At 45.8% G+C, this 27,966-nt stretch overlaps 1 protein-coding gene across 4 annotated transcripts in view; it reads right to left on the reverse strand.

Annotated features, from left to right (window-relative positions):
* Positions 1–27,966, reverse strand: part of LOC144792108 (myoferlin-like) — a 2,487,894-nt gene that overhangs the window by 1,308,918 nt on the left and 1,151,010 nt on the right. For all 4 annotated transcript variants that reach the window (XR_013602508.1, XR_013602509.1, XM_078666979.1 and 1 more), the window contains exons 10-12: positions 21,361–21,391; positions 20,568–20,683; positions 18,939–19,056 (exon numbers count right to left, since the gene is read on the reverse strand). Coding sequence is in view for 2 of the 4 variants with exons in the window: in XM_078666979.1 (XP_078523105.1) it covers positions 18,939–19,056; positions 20,568–20,683; positions 21,361–21,391 (265 nt within the window). In the remaining 2 variants the exon portion in view is untranslated. The remainder of the gene's footprint in view (positions 1–18,938; positions 19,057–20,567; positions 20,684–21,360; positions 21,392–27,966) is intronic.

Consider the following 27,966-nt stretch of genomic DNA (forward strand, 5'->3'; position numbering starts at 1 on the left):
CATGGGAATACGGTGCAGGACCCCATTGACGCACCGCAGATTAAGTGAGGTATTCCTACCAGGCATAAAGCCCGATTGGTCCGGGTGTATTAGGTCTGTGAGGTGGGGCTGTAGTCGTAGCGCCAGAATGTTTGCCAGCACTTTAGCATCCACATTCATTAGGGAAATCGGCCTATAGGAAGATGGCTGGGCAGGTGGTTTGCCGGGTTTGTGTACTACGACTATTGTGGCCAGCCGTTGGTCGGCTGTGAGTTCACCTCTCGACAGGCAGTCTTTATACATCGGGAGCATGTAGGGGATCAACTGTCGTGAGAGTGTTTTGTAGAGTTCAACTGGTAGGCCGTTGGGCCCCATCGCTTTCCCAGTGTGCAGTGCTGCTATTGCCTTCCCCAATTCTTCCCCTGTAAAGTCTTCCTCAAGTGTCTGTGTGTCCTCTTGCGGTAATGTGGGCAGGGGTATGTCCTGCAGGTACCGCGAGCAGTCTTCTTCCGTCTTCCCACCCCGTGCCGTGTATACGGTCTCATAATATGTGGCCAGTTCTTCTACAATTTCCGGGGGGGCAGTCATGCGTGTGCCATCTAAGCGTTCTAGTCTGGCAATCCATCTATTGGCTCTTTCCTTACGTTCAATCCATGCAAGCATCTTACCAGTCTTGTCACCCAACTCATAGACCCTATGCAGTGTGTCAGTTAGTTTTGTTCTGGTCATGTCCTCTACGTATGCTTTGTATTCCCGTACTGCCAATGTTAATGTGTGCGCTGTGTCTTCCGAGTTAACTGAGGCATGGGCCAATTCTGCTGTTTGGACTGCCGTTTCCAGTGCTCCACAGCTGCCCGTTGTTCTTTTTTGTGCCTGGTAATCGTAGAAATGGCCTGTCCTCTGAGCACTACCTTGAATGCTTCCCATAGAACTGAGGGCGAATCTACTGAGTCTGGGTTTTCCTCAAAGTAATGCGTGGTGGAAGTTTTTAGAGCTTTCAAAATAGCCCTGTTTTTAAGATAACCGGGGTAAATCGGAAATATTCTTCGTCGTCTAGTGGGGTGTATCGTGTAGGTGAGGTGCAGCGGGGAGTGGTCTGATATCCCTCTGGGGACGAGCTCTAGGGCCGTGATCTTTTCTGGGGGGATCGCAAGGGTTAGTATGTAGTCTATTCTAGAGAGACTGTTGTGGGCTCTGAATGGAAAGTGTAGTGACGGTCATGGGGATGTTTAAGTCTCTACATATCCATCAGTCCTATTGCTTCTAGGAAGTCGGTAAACAGTTGGTCAGATCTAGTGGAACCATGAGGAGGTTGTCGATCAATTGCTGCATTCGATACTGCATTGAAATCCCCGCCAATGATCAGTTCGCCTTCTGGGAGTTCAAGCAGGAGTTTGCCCAGGTCTTGGAATGCCCCTTGGTGTAGCGTGGGGGGAATGTATACTGAAAGTATATTATAGGGTCGTCCCTCCCATTGACAATGGATCGCCGCAAACCGCCCTTGGTCATCTGCCCATGTGCGTTGAATGAGGAGTGGGGCGTTTTTTTGGGCCAGGATTCCCACCCCACGGGAACCCGCCGAGAATTCGGCGTGTGCGACCATCTTGAAGCCCCAGCCATTAAGGGCCTTGGAGGTAGTCCCTACTAGATGTGTTTCCTGTAGCAGAGCTAATGTGGGCGCCTTCCTCTTGAGATATTGGAGGACCAGTCCTCTTTTAATCTTATGGCCTAGGCCATTGACATTCCACGATAGTACTGTGAGTGTGGGGGCAGCTAGTGGTTGTGCTTGGGGGCTCAGTGTAGAGACCTCGTGATCAGCCATGATCATCGGTAAGCAGGTGTCGCAGTGTCACCGGATTCAGGATGTGGACTGAGGTCCGAGGTGCGTGGTAGTGTAGAACATACTCCCGTGCGCCTAGCAGTGTGTCTGTGGGGCGGGTGACATGTGGAAGGAATCGAGACCGGAAGCTCCCGGGTGGTCGCTCCGGCCAGGCCATCAAGCCTAAGTGCATGAAGAAGAAGCCGTGTATGTGTTGCGTGTGTCCGTAAGTAGCCAACCAAGTTAGAAAGAGACTATTAAAACAAAAATTAAACAAGGTAAAAACATTAAGAACCCCTACCCCCTCCCTGCCCGGCGGACAATGAACCTTCCACCTCCCCAACTGAGCAGAGTGCTTACAGTCCCAACACATGAAATTTGTTCGTGGGGGTGAGACTTCTGTGTCCGTTGTCGTACCTCCCTCTCTGTAGATACTCGTGCAGTGCTATTCTTAACCGTATAGTCATACCTGTATGGGTCTTGCCCCGTTGAGTCATAGTTCCACCATATTTGGACCCCCGTAAGTGGCCCTCCGCCTCACCTTCCCACTGGATGTCCGGCACCTGCCAACAGATTGGTGAGGGGATTGGCGTCTGTCGTGGAAATCAAAGGTTGAGAGATTTTGGTGACCCCAACGGAGATTGTAGTGCGACGTCCCCTGCTCATTCTGCTTCGTTGTTAGGTTGAGGGCTCCTCTCTCCAGGGCTGCGCTGCGGATTTCGGTTCTTCGGGTTTCTCACCGGTCTCCATCCCTCCAACCATTCCTGAGTCGCTTGCATCGTGTCAAAGAACCACGTTTTGCCTTCGGATTCTACACGTAGCTTCGCTGGGAAAATCGTCGAGTATTTGAGTTCTCGAGCACGCAGTTCTTTCTTTACCTCCGTGAAGCTGCGACGTTGTTGAGCCACTGCCGCTGTGTAATCCGGGTAGAAGTGGATCTCCGAGTTGTCAATTTGGATAGGAGGTCGAGTGCTCGCTGCCTGTAAAATGGCGTCTCGGTCTCTGAAGTTGAAAATGCGTGCCAGGATAGGTCGAGGCGGGGCCCCGGGCTTCGTCTGACCTCCAGGGACTCGATGGGCACGTTCCACCGAGGAATACTTCGAGAGTCCTTTAGGTTGGAGCTGCTTAGTAACAAGGTCCTCAACATATAGGTCCAGGGCCGGGACGCATTCTGATTCTGGAACGCCAATCAGGCGTACATTATTTCGCCTCGAGCGGCCTTCCTGATCATCCAGTTTCGCTTTTAGCATGAGATTGATGTCCTCCAGCCGTTGGACTTTGCGCTTTAACGCCGAAGTGTCTCCCACAAGGTCCGTAGTTGTCTTCTCGACCGACTACAGGCGGTCAGACATTTTAGCGAAGTCAGCGCGAATCAGGGAGATGTCCGTTGAGATGGTGCCCATTGAGGATTGCATTGTCTTTAGGGCCGCCATGACGTCGTGGAGAGTGATCTTTTCTGTGTTGTTTCCCTCTACCCCGGAGTGGGGTGGTGGTCGCGCAGAGTCTCCCCTCGCAGCGTCCGGTGGGTCCTTATTATAGGCGTACTTTTCCAGTTTCGAGGTCTGCTGACCCCTCGTACCCCTGCCACTCATTGCCGCCGACGTCGTTTGGGGTGTGCACGAAGTCGTTTGGGGTGCACCGCGGAGTGAATCCCAAATTGGTTCTGGCGGGCTATCGTGCTGTCTGCCTCGTTGTGCGGTCGTCTCGCAGCCTCTGCCTTCTTGTAGTTGCAGTCCCCCAACTAGATCAGCGCTTCGGTGGTCGTGAATACCCGGGGTGAGCGAGGGCCGCTGTGGATGTTTTGTAAACCAGACTTCTCCCTGCCTCGCCACTGCCCGCGGGGACCCTAGGATCTGCCTGCCGGCGTGGGCCAGCCGAGTTGTATTAGGGGGACACTTTTACCCCTGCTCCTGTCGTTGTGTTCTGCCTCTGATAGTCTGTGCAAGCGGCCCGCGAAATGCGTGAGCTTTGGCAGGCAGTCGGGTGGATAGTCTGTGCAAGCGGCCCGCGAAATGCGTGAGCTTTGGCAGGCAGTCGGGCGCGAGCCGCTTTAGTCCCAGCGAGTCTCCGGAACAGGAGCTTACCGCGGCTGGACGGTGGGGCCTTCGCGCTGCGCGGCGCTGTGGCAGTGGGGCTCGGTGAGGCTCCTTCACTCCCCAGTCCTTCCTGTCAGCATCCGTCACCGCCTGCAGTCCGGCCGAGCCCTCGAACCAGCGCGGGGGGTCAGGTGTCACTCGGGGACGTTGGCAGGTCCCGTAGGTGGAGCGGGAGTGCGTCTGGTCTGCCGATGGCGGTGTGGTGTGCACGCAGGGTGCGGCAGGCGGCGCAGGGCGCGGGGCACCCCGGGTTCAGTCTTCACACGAGACCCCTGCTCTTGGCGCCAGAACAGGCCGCAGTCCTCCTCACGATGTAGCTGCTCCGGGGAACCTCGGATTTGGACACCGGTAGGATCTGCCTGCAACGGAGGGCAAGGGGGCCACAATCCCGCCGTGCAGCAACTGCTTAAGGTACGGATAGGTGAGCGGATTTCAAGAGGAGGGCTCGTCAGTCACAGAGCTCTCTCAGAGTGCGGCCATCTTGGCTGGTGGTTAGCCACGCCCCCGAAATATTTTTTTTTAATGGGGGGTCCTTGTGGGACCCCCTGAGCAGGCCTAGGGGGTCAGGGTGTTTGTACCCTGCCCCTTTTCTTCATTTTTCACTTTCTTTTACTGTTTTCTTATGACTCAGCTCTGCTGAGTCACAAGAGGGCTGCCAACACTTCCTGGCTTTGAGCGTTGGTAGGCAATTAGAATGAAACTTGTGGTCGAGAGGGTTTGCGAACCCACTGCGCCCCTAGATATCAATATATATATATTTTTTCTTCTCAGCAACTACTGAACGGATTTACACCATTTTAAAAAAGGTCACTTTCTGAACCAAAAACTACCTTTTTGCCAATTTTGGTGTAATTCCGTTTAGCAGTTCGGGCTGTGGCCTTGGCTAAAGTTTCCGAGGGGAAATAGATTTTTTGACTTTTATTTTTTCGAATTTCTCAACAACTACTGAATTGGCAAAAGGATGTGCAACACGTCTGCAGCCTACATGAAGGTGGCCAGCGCGTCAGTGTAGTTGCGCCGATATTACCGCTCTCTTTGGGACTCTCTATCACAATTTGCAGAGAAGTTACCTAAGGAAGACAGACAGGATTTTCAAGAAATCCTACATGAAGGGAGTCTTGTGGCTAATCAAGTCGCTATCTGAACCAAGCGCTACCTTTTTGCCAAATTTACTGTAATTCCGTTCAGCAGTTCGGGCTGTAACATTGGTTAAAGTTTCCTATGAAAATTAACATAGAGAAAACACTTTTTTTGGGACCCCCCTTTTTTCTCAGCCCCCGTTTGACGAATCCCCCCCAAACAATCAGGATAGGAGCTGACCCGGATAGCCCTTTTTTTGGAAAATTCCATGAAGATTCGTAAAACAACGCCAAAGTTATTAGCAAATCAAAAAGTGCTATTCCTATGGAAACTAGTTTCTAACTATAACTACCTACTGGTGACCGCCAGTAGGAGATATATATATATATATATATATATATCATATTAATACCTGGCTTTAATATTGCAACCCTCCCTCCTCCCTGGACGTTTTTTCATTTGAAATAATTAAAACCATATAAAATAAAATGTTCATGACACAGGGAAAATGCCTTTAACTTGATTTTGAACATAGCCTTTATTTTCAAAGGAAAAAGGCAAGGTAATAGTAGGCAGATTAGCCTAGAAGGCTGCCTGCAGAACACTCAGAAAAGACTGTTGTTGTGCCTTTAGGACCTCCAGGACCTTCAAGCTCCCATCATGCCTCACAGGTGACAGTTAGGTCAGGTCTTTTTGACGGCGTATAACATTATATTCATATCATGAGTAACTTCTTAAAGACTTGGTATTCGTCCATCGAGGAGAGAGGGTTGCTTACGACTTTGATGAGTATACTCTGGGACGAGAACTAGGATTACTGGTCAGTAACTTATCCTTCTCTTCCAGGGGATAATCATCAATAGTCATAAGCACTGAATAGAGTAGCAAGCCCACCCCTAAACCCTGCGGACGAATACCTGCATACCAAAGAAAAAACCTGTTTTCAATTATGTATTATCCCGATATATTTCTCAAGGATGTTTGCCCAAACTGAGCATCCGCCTGAGTATCTGAATCTAAACAGTAATGGCATGCAAATGTGTGAACTGAGTGCCACGTGACTGCTTTGCATATCTCTTGGATAGGTATGTTTTTAAACATAGGCATGTTTTTAAGCATAGCTGTAGTATCAGCTTTGCCTCTCGTAGAGTGAGCACTCTGCTTTCCAGGAAGCTGTTTAAGTGCTAGCTGATAGGATAATGTGATGCAAGACATTGTCCATCGAGCGATGGACCTTTTAGAAGAGGGGAAACCAGTGTGTAATGGACCATAGTTAAGAAAGAGACGGTCCGACTTTCTTATACCCTTTGTTCTACCCAGATAGAATTTCAACACTTTTTAAATCCAGAGAATGTAGCGACCTCTCAGGAAGTGCGGTAGGATTAGGAAAAAATGTGGGAAGAGTGATTGACTGATTAATATGAAACTCCAAGATCACCTTAAGAATGAAACTTGGGTGAGTCCTCAGCACCACTATGTTGGCGTGGAACACAAGATAAGGTTCTGTAAAGCATAAGGCCTGCATCTCACTCACCCTGCGAGCAGATGTAATTGCCACTAGAAAAGCGGTCTTCCATGAGAGGTGCTGTAGAGAAGCTTTGTGAATGGGCTCAAATGGGGGGCCCATTAATTTAGAGAGGACACCATTAAGCTCTCAGGCAGGAGAAAGTAACCTAATTGGTGGCTAAAAAAGCCCCTTGCTATTTGAAAGAAAGAAGCCTGAGTGGGAGACTTTCTACATGCTGTAATTGCTGCCAGGTGTACTCTGATAGAAGAAAACCGTAAGCCTGCTTTCGCTAAATACAACAGATAAGGTAAAATAACCTATTCTTGGCCCCTGATAGGTTCATGACCATTAGCGGTACACCACAGATAAAAAGGCTTCCATTTGAAAGCAAAGTCACAAAAAGTCAAAGTCAAAAAGTTTTTATTTTGTTTCGGTACTCTTTCGAGGACCACAAAATTATCTAAAAGAAAATACATTTGATTTTACGTACAACTTAATACATTTTCAATGTAATTTTCAAAAATTTAAAAATCTTATAACAAACATATTCATTTGGTGGCTTAACGCATACGGAAATAAAATCCCTTGCATTGACAATCCTGCAAGACCGATATATGGGCTCTAAGCATGATAACCTAGCAATGACAACATTTTTATTTGGACATATAAAGAGCAGATGCTCTAAATTCTGTTTGCCCCCCTGACACAGGTTACATTGCGAGGTGCTGTTTTGTCTCCAGGAAGAGGTAAAGGATAATAAGGGGAGTATACCCAGACGTAGCATCATGATCGTGCGCCTTGCACCATGGGTAAGAGTATATTCCAGATATAGCGGTCTTTGCTTATATTCTTGGGAGTCAGCATAAGTCTTGTACATAGTTAATTTAGTACAGTGGAAGTGATCAAGCTCGTAACTCAGTTTGGGAGCAAAGTTTTTTAAAAATAGTTTGAGTTGTGCGCGTGTCCAAGATAATAACATTTCTGCACTAATTTTTGCTAGACGAAAAGCCTCTCCCAAGTTTGTAAGAAATGTAGAGTTAGTAGTTTCCTTACTAAAAGTCTCGATTTTTAGCAAATGTCGTAGGGTACCCTCTTTGGAATGGAGAAGGTTATAGGCCCACCTAATGAGGCTTGCTACTGATGTCGCATATGCGCTTGTGATCATACATTCCAATCTTAGTCCATTTGAAAGCATATGACTTTCTCATTGAAGGTCTCCCGCTTCCTTTAAGATCTGCATGCAGTCTTGCAAGAGACAGAAGTGTCCATCTTGGAGGAACTCAGGAGCCATGCTGTCAATCTCAGTGACGGTAGGTTGGAAGGAAAATCCTGACTTGGTCAGTAGATCCGGTGGCATGGCAATCTTCTGTGTGGCACCAGGATGCTTGTTTTCGGTCTAGGGAAGACATGGCTTGGCAGTTCGGGCTAGACTGTTCCCAGGAGGCAAAGGGTCAGACTGATTTGCATATGGCCATGTCTGAACTGGGGTGGCGGAATGAGCTAAAGAATCATTATGGATTAAACCAACATCAGTTGACTGGGGGTGAGTGCTTGCAATGTTCAACACTCCGTCCATCATCCCCTTTGGTTTGGCTTTGTTCGCCCTAAGTTGCCACGGAATGCACAGACGTGGGTCCCTTGCTCACTTTGCCACTGGTTTCAAGCTAGCCTGGCTGATGACGGCTGATTAGCCAGAAAGCAGTCCCAAGATGCTTGTTTCCAGTCCAGGGAAGTCATGGCTTTACAGTTCGGGCTGGACTGTTCCCATGAGACACAGGGTCAGACTGATTTGCATATGGCCATGTCTGAACTGGGGTGGCGGAGTAAGCTAAAGAATGATGATGTATTAAACCCAGATCAGTTGACTGGGGTGAGCGCTTGCAATGTTCAACACTCTGTCCATCATCCCCGTTGGTTTTACCTTGGACAGATGTAGCAGGTCCGGTTTACCACCATTGACGAGGCCACTCTGGTGCAATCAGGATCATCTCTGTCCTGGACTTGTAAAGTTTGTTGATCACCAGCAGTATTAGAGGGACTGGTGGAAAGGCGTAGAGTATTGTCCCTGACCAGTCGATCAACTGTGCATTCCCCCTGGGGCCTGGTTGGGGGTATCTGGATGCAAAGGCGCGGCATTTTGCGTTTCCTACGTCCACGAATAAATCTGTGTCTGGAGCGCCCCATCTACGAAAGATGTCTTGAGTTTTCTCGTCTTTTAGCCCCCAGTCGTGCACTTGGATAAAGTTTCGACTTAGGTCTTTCCGCCTGTACATTGAGGGGGCCTGGGAGGTGAACTTCAGATATCGACATGCTCCTTACGATAAGCCACTTCCAGATCGCTTGAGCTTCCAGAGACAGAGGTCTGGATCTGGTCTCTCCTTGCTTGTTCAGATAATACATCGTTGTTGTATTATCCGTCTGAACAGGCATGGAATTTGCCTCGATGGAGAGAAAGAACGCCTTGATCGCCAGATACACTGCTCTGAGTTCTAACATGCTGATGTGGTAAAACTTTTTCTTTTACGACCACATCCCCTGGACCTGAAGGGATCCCAAATGACTACACCAACGCTGAAGGGACATGTCTGTGACGAGAGATTGCTTGGAAAGTTTGTGGTGGAAAGGAACTCCTTTCAGAAGATGAGATTGTTGCATCCACTATCTTATGGAGATTTGGACTGAGTGAGGTAGGGTTATAGAATCCTCTCAGCTGTAAGGGCCTCATCTGCAGCCTGGCCTGGCATTCGGAACAATGAATATGCATGAGGCCATCGAGCCCAGCAGAGATGATACCTGCCTGGCCGTGGGATGAGGTGTTTTCAGTAGAGTTTGACTCTTGTGGCGTATCGATGATAGTCTCTCCTCTGAAGGAAACACCTTTGCACTTGCTGCTTACAGAGTTGCGCCCAAGTAGTGTATCCTCTGCGTTGGATTGAGAATGTATTTCTTGAAGTTGATGCACAGGCCTAACTGGTTTAAAAGGTGAATGCAGCATCTTAGATGTTCCAGCAGCAGGGTGGGAGAGGCACTTTTGAGCAACCAATTGTCTAGGTAACGGTAGACGAAGATCTTTTTTCTCAAGAAGGCCGCTACCACTGCCATGCATTTTGAGAAGGTACGAGGAGCAGACTTTAGCCCAAAATGTAGGATCTTGAACTGGAAATAGTCTGATTGTATTCTGAATCTCAGAAACATCTGATGCTTCAGAGAGATCAGGATGTGAAAATAGGCATCCTGAAGATCTATGGAACACATCCAGTCTCCCCACAATATTGAGCACCCATCTGTCCTGCATTATTTTGATCCACTTGTCCACGTGAAACGGAGTGGGTAACGGAGTTGGGGGAAGCAAGCACTCACTGCTTAGCCTGTTGTTTAGCTGCAGGGGTTGCTTGTCTTGAGCCTCCTCTTCCAGATCGACGCTGGTGGTAGTGAGATCTCGCTTGGTGTGGCTATGATGACCAGTGAGGGGTTTGAACCCTCTGCTGGTATTGGCGATGATCATACGGTCTGTAGCAGTTTCTTTTCTCTAAACCCACAGCCTCCAAGGTGTCCAGTTTGGTTTTTCATTTGAGACATCTCATTGTCAGCATGAGAGCCAAAGAGTGAGGTCCCATTGAAGGGAATGTTGAGAATCCTGTGCTGGGCCTCTGGTGTCAAACCCATAAGTCTTAACCAAGACGATCGAAGAGCGCAGATTCCATGAGAGTAACCATCAGCAGCAAGGCCTGAAGCATCTGCTGCCCCGCTTATGACTTGATTAGCCACAAGGCTCCTTTCAAGTAGGATTTCTTGAAAATCCTGTCTGACTTCCTTAGGTAACTTCTCTGCAAATCGTGATAGAGAGCGGTCATATCGGTGCAACTACACTGACGCGCTGGCCACCTTCATGTAGGCTGCAGACGTGTTGCACATCCTTTTGCCAATTGAGTCCATGTTTTTGCTGTCCTTATCCGGGAGAACAGCAGAAGATGATGACCCAGTGTGAGTCTTTGTAGCCACTGACACAATGACAGAGTCAGGGTGTGGATCAGACCTAAGAAATAACGGGTCCTGTTTAAGTGCCCTATATTTCTTTGTTATCCGTGCTGATGCTGCTCCCACTGAATCCAGAGGTAGAAAGATGTGGAGAGCCAGGTCTAACAATCCAGGTACCAGAGGGAGTAGAGGTCTAGAGGAGGACCTGTGATGCAGAGTCTCGAAAAATCACAGATGCCGAAGGTGCAGAAGAAGGCATTTAGATGTTGAGCTTTGTATCCCCTACATACAAGACCTCATTAAAAGTCCCAATATCATCTACTGGTGATACCCTAGTCGGTGGAGTAGATGAGAGCGTCGCTGAGTAGTCAGTCTTCGAGGGTCTTGAGTCCAAAGACAACGAAGGAGACCTGAGTCTTCGTTCTCTAGGAGAACGGCGTTGAGATCTTGTAGACCGACTCCGAGGAGACCTTGATCTGTGTCTCCTTGAGACTGATGACCTCATGGGTGTGGCACGTCTCTCTTGTCTGTCTAGAGAACGATAAGGAGACTGAGAAGGAAAATGAGGCTAGGAAAAAGACTGTCCTGCCAAGTTGATCTTCCTTTTCTTCCAGTCTTTTATATTTCCCATCCATCTCGGAGAGATGTTAGTAGTACGTTCTAGAGCTGGCGAGGTTTCCGGAGTGATCGGTACGATCCGGAGTTTAGGGGAAGATAAAGCGCTTCTGGATGTCAGCACCTGGACTTCCCTCGTTATTGACAGACCTCTCGATGTCAGTGCTGGAGACCGATCTGACCTGAGCCTCTTGGCAGGAGAAGACCTGTGGATGGATGTAGGCCTCGACATTGACTTCCTCAACATTGACCTGGACAGCGATCTCCTCCCCGGTAACCTCAACGAAGGTGACCTTCTCCTCGACGTCGACCTTCTCGCTGGCGATCATTTAGACGGTGACCGCCTCGACGGCGGTGATTTGTTTTGCCCTGCTGTCGGTGATGACACCCTTGATCGACTGTGAACCAGCCTTACCGGCGTAGAGTTCTTCGGCGTCGGCTTTGACGTAGTTGTCTGAGGTGCTTTCAAAGTAGGTGGTCTTCTCGACATCGGCACCAATATCCTTGACGGCTCTCTTTCCTGTCGACAATGAGATTTCAACGTCGAGTGTCTGACTCCCGCCGTCGTAGGCGAGCCGGATCTGGACCGTCTACGAGGTGGTGTTGACTTCGGCCTGGATTTAGACTTCGTACCTGAAGTTGTTCGCCTCGACGGCGAAGGAGGACTCGACACCGACTTTGACGCTAATGGTGAGCACAAGGGTATCTTCGAAGTCGATCTGTCCCTCAGCTCCGAATTTGACCGGTGCCTTCTTTTTTCTCCCCTTTCATTGTGCTATGACCTTTTTTGAGAGGAAGGTTCTTTAGAGGGATGTCTTTCGAGGCCACTTGCTGACTCCTTTGCTCTCTCCTGCATGGCATGCAGCTTGATTTTCTACCTTTCCTGAAGCGTTCTTTTCGAAAGCTGTCGACAGTAGTAGCACCCATCAGGTCTGTGAGAAGATGGTAGGCACACAATACAGACCGAGTGGGGATCTGACTTTGCCATTTTTTTCCCACAGGCTTTCTGACAGGAAACATTTTTTGAAAATCAGAAAGAATGATGACAATAGTACTATAAGTACTTCAAACGTCGAGGGAAGTCAAGAAAACTCACTAGAAATGACCAATTAGTGACAAACAAAAAATTAACTGATGAGCGCAATGCTCCAGGATTCTCACAGAAGGAGCCGGAAAAAAGAACTGACCTAACTGTCACCTGTGGGTCATGAAGGGAGGTCCTGGAGGTCTTAAAGGCATGGCACCAGTATCCTCTGCGTTGGATTGAGAATGTATTTCTTGAAGTTGATGCACAGGCCTAACTGGTTTAAAAGGTGAATGCAGCATCTTAGATGTTCCAGCAGCAGGGTGGGAGAGGCACTTTTGAGCAACCAATTGTCTAGGTAACGGTAGACGAAGATCTTTTTTCTCAAGAAGGCCGCTACCACTGCCATGCATTTTGAGAAGGTACGAGGAGCAGACTTTAGCCCAAAATGAAGGACCTTGAACTGGAAATAGTCTGATTGTATTCTGAATCTCAGAAACTTCTGATGCTTCAGAGAGATCAGGATGTGAAAATAGGCATCCTGAAGATCTATGGAACACATCCAGTCTCCTCACAATATTGAACACCCATCTGTCCTGCATTATTTTGATCCACTTGTCCACGTGAAACGGAGTGGGTAACGGAGTTGGGGGAAGCAAGCACTCACTGCTTAGCCTGTTGTTTAGCTGCAGGGGTTGCTTGTCTTGAGCCTCCTCTTCCAGATCGACGCAGGTGGTAGTGAGATCTCGCTTGGTGTTGCTGTGATGACCAGTGAGCGGTTTGAACCCTCTGCTGGTATTGGCGATGATCATACGGTCTGTAGCAGTTTCTTTTCTCTAAACCCACAGCCTCCAAGGTGTCCAGTTTGGTTTTCATTTGAGACATCTCATTGTCAGCATGAGAACCAAAGAGTGAGGTCCCATTGAAGGGAATGTTGAGAATCCTGTGCTGGGCCTCTGGTGTCAAACCCATAAGTCTTAACCAAGAGGATCGAAGAGCGCAGATTCCATGAGAGTAACCATGAGCAGCAAGGCCTGAAGCACCTGCTGCCCCGCTTATGACTTGATTAGCCACAAGGCTCCCTTCAAGTAGGATTTCTTGAAAATCCTGTCTGACTTCCTTAGGTAACTTCTCTGCAAATCGTGATAGAGAGTCCCAAAGAGAGCGGTCATATCGGTGCAACTACACTGACGCGCTGGCCACCTTCATGTAGGCTGCAGACGTGTTGCACATCCTTTTGCCAATTGAGTCCATGTTTTTGCTGTCCTTATCCAGGAGAACAGCAGAAGATGATGACCCAGTGTGAGTCTTTGTAGCCACTGACACAATGACAGAGTCAGGGGGTGGATCAGACCTAAGAAATAACGGGTCCTGTTTAAGTGCCCTATATTTCTTTGTTATCCGTGCTGATGCTGCTCCCACTGAATCCAGAGTTAGAAAGATGTGGAGAGCCAGGTCTAACAATCCAGGTACCAGAGGGAGTAGAGGTCTAGAGGAGGACCTGTGATGCAGAGTCTCGAAAAATCACAGATGCCGAAGGTGCAGAAGAAGGCATTTAGATGTTGAGCTTTGTAGCCCCTACATACAAGACCTCATTAAAAGTCACAGTATCATCTACTGGTGATACCCTAGTCGGTGGAGTAGATGAGAGAGTCGCTGAGTAGTCAGTCTTCGAGGGTCTTGAGTCCAAAGACAACGAAGGAGACCTGAGTCTTCGTTCTCTAGGAGAACGGCGTTGAGATCTTGTAGACCGACTCCGAGGAGACCTTGATCTGTGTCTCCTTGAGACTGATGACCTCATGGGTGTGGCACGTCTCTCTTGTCTGTCTAGAGAACGATAAGAAGACTGAGAAGGAAAATGAGGCTAGGAAAAAGACTGTCCTGCCAAGTTGATCTTCCTTTTCTTTCAGTCTTTTATATTTCCCATTCATCTCGGAGAGATGTTAGTAGGACGTTCTGGAGCTGGCGAGGTTTCCGGAGTGTTCGGTACGATCCGGAGTTTAGGGGGAAGATAAAGCGCTTCTGGGTGTCAGCACCTGGACTTCCCTCGACATTGACAGACCTCTCGATGTCAGTGCTGGAGACCGATCTGACCTGAGCCTCTTGGCAGGAGAAGACCTGTGGATGGATGTAGGCCTCCACATTGACTTCCTCAACGTTGACCTGGACGGCGATCTCCTCCCCGGTAACCTCAACGAAGGTGACCTTCTCCTCGACGTCGACCTTCTCGTTGGCGATCATTTAGACGGTGACCGCCTCGACGGCGGTGATTTGTTTTGCCCTGCTGTCGGTGATGACACCCTTGATCGACTGTGAACCAGCCTTACCGGCGTAGAGTTGTCTGAGGTGCTTTCAAAGTAGGTGGTATTCTCGACATCGGCACCAATATCCTTGACGGCTCTCTTTCCTGTCAACGATGAGATTTCAACGTCGAGTGTCTGACTCCCGCCGTCGTAGGCGAGCCGGATCTGGACCGTCTACGAGGTGGTGTTGACTTCGGCCTGGATTTAGACTTCGTACCTGAAGTTGTTCGCCTCGACGGCGAAGGAGGACTCGACACCGACTTTGACGCTAATGGTGAGCACAAGGGTATCTTCGAAGTCGATCTGTCCCTCAGCTCCGGATTTGACCCGTGCCTTCTTTTTTCTCCCCTTTCATTGTGCTATGACCTTTTTTGAGAGGAAGGCTCTTTAGAGGGATGTCTTTCGAGGCCACTTGTTGACTCCTTTACTCTCTCCTGCATGGCATGCAGCTTGATTTTCTACCTTTCCTGAAGGGTTCTTTTGGAAAGCTGCCGACAGTAGTAGCACTCATCAGGTCTGTGAGAAGATGGTAGGCACACGATACAGACCGAGTGCGGATCTGTCTTTGCCATTTTTTCCCACAGGCTTTCTGACAGGAAACATTTTTTGAAAATCAGAAAAAATGATGACAATAGTACTATAAGGCATGGCACCACTTTTTTCTCAGTGTTCTGTATGCAGCCTTCTAGGCTAATCTGCCACCTATTACCTTGCCTTTTTCCTTTGAAAATAAAGGTAATGTTCCAATGTTCTAAAGGCATTTTCTCTGTGTCATGAAAGTGTTATTTAATATGGTTTTAAGAATTTCAAATGAAAACATTTCAATGCAAGGTTGGCATATTTGAGGCTAGTATTATGATTTAGGCTGCATATTATTTTACATATGTATATTTCTGAAATATATGAGTAATATATATATTTATATATGTACACATGTATATGCATATATTTTTGTTATTGCTCCGTGGTCCCCCGCACTTGGGCGGAACTATTAAGTGCTATGACTATTGATGAGTATCCGCTAGAAGAGAATGGTGTTGCTTCTTCCTCAAGCACCATGATGACAACAACCCAAAACCAGAACAGATCTATGGAGGCTCTGCCAGATATCTGGGATGGGTTGAGCATTAATGGGGATCTTCAGGGGACTTGAACTATCACCTATCTGAAGTAGGACCAACACCTAGGTTAAAAGAGCAGGCACATATTTAATATAGCGGCACTGAGCAAGTGAAAGGCAGTCCTCACAAAAGTTCTCAAAGTTGTGATTTATGGGTGACAGATACTTCCCTGCTAGAAGTGTAGGGTGAGGGGGAGTTGCAAATGTGTTGGGTTGTTGTTAACTGTTAGTTGGTAGCCATCGTTTAACTGCCAACAGAGATAGATATTATAGGCATGTGTCTGAGACACTTGAACCCAATCAGCAGGCTCACAAGTAGTTTCCTTGAATATGAAAGGGCTCATTAACGAGGTTAAAATGGCGGTGGTCCCAAAACACATCAAGAAATGGGCTCCTGTTATACTGTCACTACAGTAGACACACCCCTTGGGAACCCAGTTTACAGTTCCCTGGGCCACATGGGTATAATAGAGTGTCTTACTGTGGTTTCACAAGGGGTCCCAGAGGAGCTGTCATATTTCTTCCCAAATAATTCCCTTTTGTTGTAGCTGAAACTCACCATCATCTGGGAGACAGTAGATCATGATTTGTGGGCTTTTGTAAGGTAAACCCTGGACCATTGGCTAGAGTCTAAGTTCCACTAACAATACTGGAGGCCACTCTGCTGGGGATCTCCAACTTCTTAACCCCTTGGACGCTCATGACGAGCTGAGCTCGTCATGAGCCACGGCGCTCCGGTGCTCATGACGAGCTCAGCTCGTCATGGCCCGTGGAACGCTCAGGTGCGGGGAGAATTCCCCTGCTGTGCTGAGCGTTCCACGGGAGGCAATACACCTGTGACGAGCTGAGCTCGTCATGAGCACAGGAGCGCCGTAGCGCATGACGAGCTCAGCTCGTCATGAGCATGGGAGCGCTGTGCGCGCCCCCCTCCCCCCAGCACAGTGGGGGAATAACCCCCGCAGCGAAGGGGTTAACTAAGGTCTAACTGAGACGCTTAATCTTATAACTAAATAATGGATGATGCCTTGGACTCCTCAGGATCCCCTACTTACTCCAGAAGTGAGACGCTCCTTATATGGACGAAGTCACTGGGCACCCACAGGATAAGAAATACACTTATTAGTTATATCCACCCCAGATCCAAACTAGACTACTTTTCCAAACCAGCAGTAGACCTTACTAGCTCACGTGGTTCCCATATTTTGCCAGAGAAGCCTCTCGCATGACTCCACAATACAGCTGCCAATAGGGAGAACGAGGAGAGGGGGAGGGAGGGGAAGGGGGGATTGGGTTGGGGCGACACGGGAGGTTGAACGCCAGACAGCTCTTGGATGGGAAAATCTATGATTTCCTGAGTGAGGAAACTGACCAGTTCTTTAATAGCAATAAGGTGTTGGTCACATCCGAATCTCTTAAACCAGTGATCAGAGGGGGAGTACAATTATACATGACAAAATAAACGCTGAATGTTTCACACTAGATAGCTGAATTGGAGGAGGAGGTCACCCAATCTCAGGGTGCAAATACAATTAAGCAACTAGACACAACCATGCAACTACTAAAAACCGAATTACTAGATTCCCGCTTGAACGTTTTTTTAAACATAACATGTTCAAGCTGTTCCCTCAAACGAAAGCCATGCTTGAAGAGATCTTCCAGAAGGAAATTCTGCCATACGACCTGACGGGAGCCTGTAAAGTTGCAATTTTTAAGTTAGGGAGACCGTCATCTCAGTGTGCCTCCTATAGACCCATGTCCCTTAATAACACAGAAGTTAAAATTCTGGCTAAGGTGCACGTAAATAGACTAATTAAGGCAATTGGATCATTAGCTCACTGGGAACAAAATGGATTTATGCCACGCAGCGAGAAGAGGCACTGTATTAGACGCTTGCATGCTTTGGCCTTTGCTGAACAAACTACAGATCCAAGGGTGCTGCTCTCAACTGATTTTGAGAAAGTGTTCGACTCAGAAGCTTGGTTCTTTTTGCATGGTGTTTTGGAGGGAATGCGTTTTGGCCCCGTATTTAGGCCATACATAAAAACTGTTGTACAATGCTCCTTGGGATAGAATGCAAGTAAATGGACTAGTGTCAGACCCCTTTCAGAAACAAAGAGGTATGAGTCAGGGAAGCCCCGTGTCACCTCTTCTTTGATCTGGTCATGGAGTCTCTGGTCGAATGGGCATGAACTGATGCTCAGGTCTGGCATATAAGAGAGCAGGAGACTAAGAGGAACAAATGACCATGTATAGTAATGACATCCTGATGTGCAGGCAGTACCCAAAACTCACTTACCCTCACCTAAAACATATGTGTAAGGTATATGCCAACAAGTCAGGTCTCAAAGTAAACTGGAAAAAATTCAAGTTATTACTATTAAAGGGTACGACCAAAACAGGGGATTGGCAAGACCCAGTGATCTGAAAGGGAGCACATCCTTCAAGCACCTGGGCATATATATCTCCCAAGCCCTGGAGTCGTGTTGGGAGCTAAATGTTGCCTCGGACTTATAAAGTTAGAACACAAATGGAAACCTTGAGAAAACTACCAGTTTATATAATGGGCAGAGGCGGCTTTCTTGTAGATGACTGCCCCAAACTCTATAATCAATCTGAACAAATTGCTATACGTTTCTTTGGGTATTATAAAGTACTTCCGGCAACCTTTTTTTGGTAAAAGAATGCGGGCTATGTCTGTCGAGTCATAGATAAGGCACATGATAACAAATGCAGGACCCCCTTAATAATTATTACTACCCGGAGACCCCCAGTGTATCATTATTGGAACCCAGGGACCCCCACTGAGTCATTAATGGTAGCCAAAGAGTCCGGCCTAAGCATTTTGAACCGCTAAACAGCACACAAAAAATACAGAAATAAGAACTCATTAAACAAATATACAAATGATGATATATTTAATATAATCCGCAAACAAATGTTAAAAAAAAAACATTTTTAATAGATAGATTGGAACTTTTCTAAATTCAATTGAGGTCATTCAAAATCCATACAATATTCTGTTTGATGCACTTGCACTGCTCCCCAAAATCAATCTGAGGATACCAACTTAATTTTTAGCCTCCAACTGCAAATTCCTTCACATTTAAAGAACATTTTAAAATGTTCAATTATACATTTGACTTCTTTATTTATACACACTTAACAAATCTATTGATAGCATTTAATTTTCTAAGCATTTGCGACCACCTGAATAGGATTTGCAGACCCCCAGAGGACCCCAGACAACAGAGTAAGAACCATTCCTTTACAACGACTGGGTCACCACGAGCTTTACCGACCCCCCCATGCAGAGAATCCTGGAACACTTACAGGTATATTGAAGTCCTCTACATAACTTTGTAAACACCACAACCCCCAAAATCCTTGGAATTCCCAGCAATATCTTGCAACACTCACTGTGCGGAATGTCCTCAGCTCGGTAGATGTGCATGGTAATAGTCCCCATACGGACTGCCACGATGCCAGCATTGAGAATATTCGCCTCAACGTCCTCTTCATCTACAGCTTCCTCCACCTGAGGGACACAGTATTAAGTTCTGTTCAGATTTAAAGATTTATTTCACAGACTCATCAAAGTAATGTGATAGTTAGAACAAAAGTCCCGGAAGTAAATAAAATGTAGGAAATGGCTGAGGCATCTCAAACCAATGTACAGAGTGGAGTCAATGTGTAACATCTAGGAAAAAGGTATGAGATAGGAAACTGGCTGGACCATCTGTTGTGAGTTTGCAATGTTGTAAAAGCAAGGATTAACAGCAAAATCAGGTCAACTGTTCTGGAAAGGGTAACAGTGTTCCTCTCCTCAGAGGACATCATGGGCCCGATTCACAAAGGTAAACTGAGACGAAGTTTAACTTAAGTTTTGACTCAGTTAGACTTAATGTCAAAACTTAAGTTGAACTGAGACAAAAGTCTAACTTTACTTCTCGTAAATGCCCTTAGTGAATACCGAAACTCGTAAAGTTAGACTTTCGTCTCACTTTAACTTGTGAATCGGGCCCCATATATTTAAAAGACTTTGAATAAGAGCTGAATGTTCATTTGGTTGAGGTGTCCTTTCTATTGCTGAATGATGGTGCTTGAATCTCCTAAACTATTGAGATGGACTAACAGACCGCAAAAAAGTTCCTGTTTGGTGATCACCTCTCAAGTGGCAGGGCCAAACCAACCAGTATTAGTAACACTACCATTACAAAATGTACATTTGAAACATGGTCTACCAAACAATGCTAAACAAACTCCTAAAACGGAGACACCTTGGCATCCAACATGTGAAATTTGGCCCATAACCTCACAGTGAGCGTGCAACATACCCTTCCCCAAAATGGCATTCTTTATTGGGGTAAACTCTTCCAAAATTACTTTGTCCTGATGTGTATAGCCGAAACTGGTACTGTTTACATAGTGGATCATTGACAGGAAACCAGGAGTGGGGGTTTGGGCAGAGTATGGTCCAGAATGCGTGCAGACCAACTATGCATTGGTATGGAAGGAACTTAACACTGCATGGTACACTGACAACAGAAGACAATAGACAAGAAAATGGCATGGCCTCTTCCCATTCATGAATCTGATGGATGCTAAGGGTTTAGTCTACTGGTATGTTTGTTAAAAAACACAACACCTTGGAATTTACCAACTCAAAGCATAGGAGTGTCCCAACATAAGTATCACAGAATAATGGAGCTGGGCTGAGTCCATGGGAAGTTTTTTTTTTGCCTGAGGGTCCATACTGTGGTTCTCTATGGGGTACATGACTAGGTGTCTCATGAAGCCACCGCGTGGATCTTTTTAAATTGCTGCACAAGTTGACCGACTGATGGTTGTATATTTTTGGTAAAGTAAAGTGCGGAATTCACCATCCCTGCTGAACTAACACTACAGGGAGTTATAAGGGTTTGTATTCCATGATTAACATGATAGGAGTTTAGTGAGGCTTGATATATGGGGCATGATGTATATGTTGAAGGACACAGTCTTGCTAAGTGAGGGTACATGTCTAGCAGATTCCAGCCTAGGTCTTACCGGTGCTTTGTCCCAAGCTCCCAAGACATACAGACTGACTTGGAGGTAGCCGCGCACGCCTAAGCTCAAATTTTCTGGATCATACAATGTCAGCCACTTCTTCAGAAGCACATGGCCTTGGGGAATAAAATTAGAATAAGGCATCACAATTAAAACACAATACTGAATGATGACAACTACTCATAATAGGCTCTCTTCTCTCAAAACACAGCTTCCTGGTCTCTCTGTTGGCAGAGTCCCTCCTGTGCCCTCCCATCATCACACCTCAACTTTCGCTTCCTACCTTCTGTCCCCTCAGGGTCCCCTTCTTTCACAACAGGGCTTATCTTCAACCCAAACACACATCTGAATACCTTTGCCCTCACAGACGACCCATTACCCTATCAGAATTTCCTCTTTAGTTCTTGTTCCACTCAGAAATGTTCACTAGCCTCTTCCAAACCTGGTCTCCTCCCTTCAGAACCTCTCACTTTCACCCTTGATAGAATACATAATTTGCCCATACAGATTGTCTATTTTATTTCCTCTTAGCTGCACTCTAATTGTCACAAACATGCTCCCTTCTCACTCTTACCTCATAATTCCACACAGCCTCCATGTTTCCTCTTTCAGACTGTTCATTTTCCTTAGTCCTCCCACTCACAGCCTTCATTCTGTCATTGTGACTCTATACCTTTGCTAGTCACCCAACTTCCCAATACAACTGACTCTTGTCCCAGAAAAACTTCACTCATTCCCTCATATTCTTTTTCACCTTGCCCCACTTTCCACCATCTGGATATTATTACTTTACCTGGGGCATCATACACAGTCCCCAAATCGAGCTGAAAAAATAGAATAACAGTGTTAGTCTCTGCCTAGGGTGGAATGTCTCTCACAAACCTGACCTAGTTATCTCTTTTCTACTTTTTCATGACCGGTTTTCCTCACTATGGCATTCGGTGGGGGACCAAAACCTAAGTTGAGATCTGCATCTGAAAGACTCACGATTATTAGAATAGTCCCTCCCTGTCTAGAAGTGTGATAGGGGGGATTTTGACAAACGACGATGAGGGAAAATTAAATCATAATTTTTCCCTCCTCCATCCATATCCACCCCCGCCCCCCAACCCCACTCCCCCCACCCGGCCCCACTGCTCTTACCTGCACAGGCCACAGTTGTTTGCCAGTATATTGGACTACTACAATGGTGTTTTAGGGTTAGCCTCGTCTCCCACTCCTACACCCTTGTGGACACTCTCCACACCTTGGGGATTATGGCCATCTGTGTAGGTAGTGCTTAGGAGCCATCACTGTCACACATTAGGACAAGGTAGCTCCCTTTGCCCACTGATCCTCTGTCAGCCATCAGCGCTGTCTCCACTTGAAATCAAAAGCATATTTGTATCCTAATAGTAACTGGGTTACCCAGTAACAGTACTTTAGGTTTAAGAGAGCAATCCACCCATAGTAAGGCCCCCTCTTCAGGGTCAAGTGAGCTATCTGTGGTGCCCTGCCATCCCACAGCAGAGTTCATGTGGTGGCTTCCACTGCTTTAAAGATGGTATCCAGAATCTCATAGGGTGTTTTTTGGAGCATGTATAGGAACTTCGAGAGTGTGATCATTTTGAATAGTGCCCAGCAGAGAAATAGGAATCTTCCTCCAGTGGTTCACATCTTTTTTTAATTTCTCATGTACCTTACCGAAATTGTGCCTCTGAAAGTCCTTTGGGTCGGTAGTGAGATATATACCTTGATATCCGAATACTTCTGGGGGTTGCACCATGGGGATCTCTCCCCCCACCGGTCCTCCCAGGGGGTGAATGGTTGTATTACTGACTTATGCCAGTTGATGTGGGTACCAGAGTACCTCCCGAAGATGGCAAGTACCTCCAGTACTCTAGAGAGTGAGCTATCTGGATCTGCCAGGTATATAAGAATATCATCCTCATAAAGGGATATTAAATCACTTCAGTCAGGGGGCCAGTTAATGCCTCTTAAAAGTGCCTCCTTCCTCACCCACTCCGCCAGCTCTTCAAGGGCCACTGCAAAGAAGAGCATGGAAATTGGACACGCCTGTCTAGTTCTCCGATCCAGCGTAAAACTCGCCGAGCACACGCCATTGACCGTAACACGAGGTATCGGATCAGTGTAGAGTAGTCTCACCCAGGCCAAGAATTTGGGTCCAAACCCCCACGCCTACTTCCGTAGGATGGCCTGCAGATAGAGTCATTCCAGTGAATCAAATGAGATTTCAGCCATTGCCGGTTATTAAAATGACTTTGCACATCGCCTCTTAAGACATCTGAGGAGTCTTCTTAGACTATGCTGTGTGTCATAAACCTAGATTTATCTGAGTCTACCAACTCGTGAAAAATGTTAAACTTCCTAAATTGGCACCCACCCTATGCACAGTGTTGAATTTCTCAGTGGTCAAGTTTCTTGACTTGACGTACGGAGAATGTGGAGAGATTCGGGCCAGCCGTGCATCTGTGCCACTGGTGCACCAAAAGCAATCTGGCCTGCAGTCGGACTGCGACTAGCACTTGTACCTCCGATTTTTATATAATATAATCTTTATTCCCACGACCGCCCTAATGAACTTTATAAAATAATTGAAGGAAGCAAGTGGTCTGAGTCGATTATGGTGACTAAATTAAATTCAACACATCACAATTGTAATACTTTCGCTTTAACTCAAAAAATAATAAATGTAATAATAAATAAATTGTTAAGAGTATGAATATGTATTTATTTCATACACAGATGCAGTTGTTTCTCTATTTACTGCATATCTTTGTTTTAGATCATTCGTATCATATTGAAACAAATATACAGTCATTGCTCAATTGGTGCTCTCAGTGAGTGAAAGGAAGGGGGAGTGATAGGTGTGCGGGACGTGGTAAAGGTGGTGTGACAATATTGCATCACATTACAATTGTTACGCCTTTACAATAAAGTTAATGATTATGTTCCCAAATCACATCACACATAGGTAAGAGCGAATCTTTCGTTTGTTCCTATGGTGTGGCGGGTTTGGGAACATAATCATTAACTTTATTGTAAAGGCGTAACAATTGTAATGTGATGCAATATTGTCACACCACCTTTACCACGTCCCGCACACCTATCACTCCCCCTTCCTTTCACTCACTGAGAGCACCAATTGAGCAATGACTGTATAATTGTTTCAATATGATACGAATGATCTAAAACAAAGATATGCAGTAAATAGAGAAACAACTGCATCTGTGTATGAAATAAATACATATTCATACTCTTAACAATTTATTTATTATTACATTTATTATTTTTTGAGTTAAAGCGAAAGTATTACAATTGTGATGTGTTGAATTTAATTTAGTCACCATAATCGACTCAGACCACTTGCTTCCTTCAATTACTTTATGACCCAGGTCCATGAGCCACGAGGGCACACCCCTTTACTACTCATACTAATGAACTTTATAGGCTGAATTTGAAAGATGGGCTTTGCACACTTTTTATCACCCGATATGGATATTTCTAGGCCGTTATCTTGTCTTTTGTGCAAATACTCCACTCCACTTCCTTTTAAACCGTACACCGTATTGGGTGTGTAAGAGCTTTACATATACTGTACAGGCGTCAAGGAGCCTTTACCTAAAAATCATACTTTTAAATAGGGTGTACGCTGTTTTCTTTTGAATGTTAGGTCTCTACTTAAACAACAATTAGGCGTTTTCACTGTTTTCACCGTTTTCACATCCAACCCAGCCATCTCTGTGGCTATTATAGCAGGCCATTTCATTAAAAGCATGTAACAAAGGAATAAGCTAGGTAGCAGGGAAGCAATAATTTACAAAACTGTCTTCACCTTCTTGATTATCGATCTTGCTTATATATTGTGTGGTTAATCAATAAATTAATCAAGGGCTTGTAGTGCACAGTACTCACCCGTTCCTGTAAAAGCATGGGACGGTGGCTAGGGAGAGGTCGGCTGAGTGGAGGTTTTATCTTGGGGGCATGGAAGGGAAGACGGTTGTTGAGGTATTGAGGTCGATGTTGTGGAGGGCCTTGTAGGCGTGCGTGAGTAGCTTGAAAGTTATTCTTCTTTTGACATGGAGCCAGAGGAGATAAAGGAGGTATTGGGTTATGTGGTTGTGCGGAATAGTCTGACTGTGGCGTTCTGGATGGTCTGGAGTTTGCAGAGGTGTTTTTTGTTGATTCTGGATTAGAAGGTATTGCCGCAGTCAAGTCTGCTGGTGATGATGGCGTGAGTAACATTTTTTCTGGAATCGGAGGGTATCCATTGGAATATTTTACGGAGTATGCGGAGGGTGTTGAAGTATGCAGAGAAGACCCATTAATCTGGCGGTTCATAGTAAACGATGAGTCCAGCATGAAGCTGAGGTTACGTGCATGGTCTGTCGGGGTGGGTGGGTTTCCAAGGGCAGGAGGCCACCTGGTGTCTTCCCATGCGGAGGGGGTGGAGCCGAGGATGAGGACTTCTGTTTTCTCTCAGTTGGGTTGAGTTTCAGGCAGCTGTTCTTCATTCAGGTTGCGACCAACGGCTTTCATCTTTTCCTGGAAGTTGTGCCTAGTGATGTCTGGTTCCTTGGTAGGGAGAGGATGAGTTGAGTGTCATCATCATAGAAGACGATGTTGAGCCCATGGTTTCTGACGATGGTTGCGAGGGAGGCCATGTAGACGTTGAAGAGGGTGGGGCTGAGGGAGGGTCCTTGGGGTACTCTGCATCTGGTCTCTGTCGATTCTGAGAAGAAGGGCGGAATAGCTTGTGTGTTTTGTTACTCTTTAAAAATGAAGACAGTACAACTCTTTTTTGAGGAAATCCCTTGTCCAAAAGGAACTTGTGAGAGAAACTATGCAAAGATTCTGACTCTCCTATACTCACAATTCATCCTAGGATAATTATGATCCAGGATCCATTACCAACCAATTGGTCTACCTCCTACCTCTTCCCTCTCCCCCTGTTTCACATTTCTCCATCTTTGCCTTGTTCTACTGCACAAATTCCTCCTTAATTTATGAGCACCTTAGCTTGTTTGTTTACGTATTTTGTTGTACAGTCTTACGGGTGCACACCTGACTCATATGTCAGGGTACTATTGCACTACTTGTTGTAATCCATTTACATGACTCAAACAGCGATGCTTCAGCCAAACACTCTGTACATAACACCGAGCCCCATACCAATTGTCAACTATTCTACCTTGTAACAACTCACTAAAGTTATTTGAAATGTAACAAAAGAATCCCACTTTTGTGCAGCTATTGGTGCATCGATTTTGAGGCCGCCTGTTGCGAAATCAATTACCCGATTCTACTTCTCCCCACACCCCCACCTTCCATGTTTGCAAATCCTCAAATTTTGCTTTACTGGGAGATGTACATTTTCAAGTAGATAATGTGTCAAATAACCATTCTTTGGAGTTAATAAAGACTTTCTAAATTCTGGGTTTGAAACGAGTAGGGCAGAGCTCCAATTCACAAGATGCAATATATAATTGACTCAATTTTTAAGTATTTCTACTATCTTAATGCAGAAATACCTGTTATTCTATACGGTCACACTGCTATGTTGGTCCTTGTTACATAACCCTTAAATCTGTTTTGAAGTCACATACTGTTCAGTGTAATAATTCTACAATAACTTTTCATAAAGGGGTCCAAGAAAGCTAAGCAGCAACTTTAAGTACTACTCCTTATACCCCTTCCAATCATATTGAAGATGATGCACAAGCTTTTAATTATTGGATTGCAAACACACTAGATAAAATGACACCAGTAAGACAGGAGAGATCCAAAGGGACAGTGCCATCTGCTCCTTGGTGTTCTAAAGAACTGAAAGAGGCTAAATGGTACTGTAAGAAACTTGAATGCCTTTGGAGAAAACGTTATTGCCCTATACGTAAGGGACTCTATTGAAAGGCTATTAAATGTATCCGCATATCATTCATACCTCATCTGCTGTTTTCTATGTTTAAAACATAGAAATGCAAAAACAGCCCATGGAGCAATGTGGTCTGGCTTTCCAAACCTGTTTGATAATTTGGCACAATTCGTTCAGGATAAAATACTCAAGATGAAGACTAGATTTGGCAATCCTGTGGAAACTGAATCCTGGACTGCCATTTTTGGCACATGATTCGTTCAGGCTGGCTCCTGTTTATCAGAATTTCCTTTTACTACTCTGGAAGGAATGGGTACTTTGTTATCAGCCATTAAATTCGGCTCACCCTCTGTTATGTATCCTCACAAGGTATAATCCATTGCTCTGAATCTTTTAGTTCCTCCACTGGCAGAAATGTGTAATGCCTCTTTAGTCAAGGCTGAGTATCCGTCTTGTTGGAAGCATGCTAATGTTATTCTTCTACTTAAGAAACCTTTTGTGGACCTCAATATAAAGTTAACTGTTTATGGCGGGGCACTACAAATTCCTACCTCAGCCCTTCCCTGTGCCCTACTTTACTTAATATTTACTTTACTGTTCTTGCAGCACTGCTCAGGTCCTATGAATTTAACATTGCGCTGTGTACAAATGAGAAGATCATAATTTCCGTTCTGGGCAGCCTCTGTGACACTCAAACACTTTCTCTCCTGCACATCAGCAGTGGCTGCATGGATCAGCGGAAAGTCCTTGAAACTGAACTCAGAAAAGACTGAGATTTTGCTCCGTGGCTCTCATACTAGTCTTCTGGTTGGTGGTCATCTGAGATTAGGCCCACTCTCCACAAATGTACAAGGAATTTGGGCATCTTGTTTGATGTCAGATTATCTTTTCCCCCTCAGATTTCATCAGTGGTGTTTAAGTGCTTTGCTTCGTGAAGCTCTACTTTCAAAGTCATTTCTCTTCTTCCTTTGACTGCCACACAAACCTGCGATCCAATCTCTTGTCACTTCTTGCTTAAATTACAGGAACTTGTCATACTTAGGCCTTCCACAATTTATTTTGGCTTTTGGCATCCTACAAGTAGATTTAAATGACGTTGCACAGATGATTCTGAACCTTCTACGTAGGGAGTCAGTTCAACATTATCTACCCATTTCAAACTGCCTTCTGGTACAACAAGGATGGATTTTTAAAGCCTAACTTCTTGCATATTGAGATTTAAAGAATTAAAGTTCTTCCTACCCAAGAAGGAAATAGTGTTCATATAGATTGGTTTGCCACTTCGTTCATCATCTGATGGTTCCTTAGTTTTTAAAAGTAGGATCAGACCAATCTTTCTCTTATATCTCAGATCCTCATCTAAGTGTGTTATTTTTAGGAAAACTTGTATGGTTAAGCTACTCTAATTCTCTGGTAACTCTCCGAGCTCAAGACATTTGCAGCAACTGGACATAATGCCAAGCCTATTGCCTTGGAAGACAAAATGTCTTATGCTGCCTTTAATCACCTTGATCCTAAAACACATTG

This window comes from Lissotriton helveticus, chromosome 11, assembly GCF_964261635.1.
Source record: "Lissotriton helveticus chromosome 11, aLisHel1.1, whole genome shotgun sequence".
Lineage (NCBI taxonomy): Eukaryota > Metazoa > Chordata > Amphibia > Caudata > Salamandridae > Lissotriton > Lissotriton helveticus.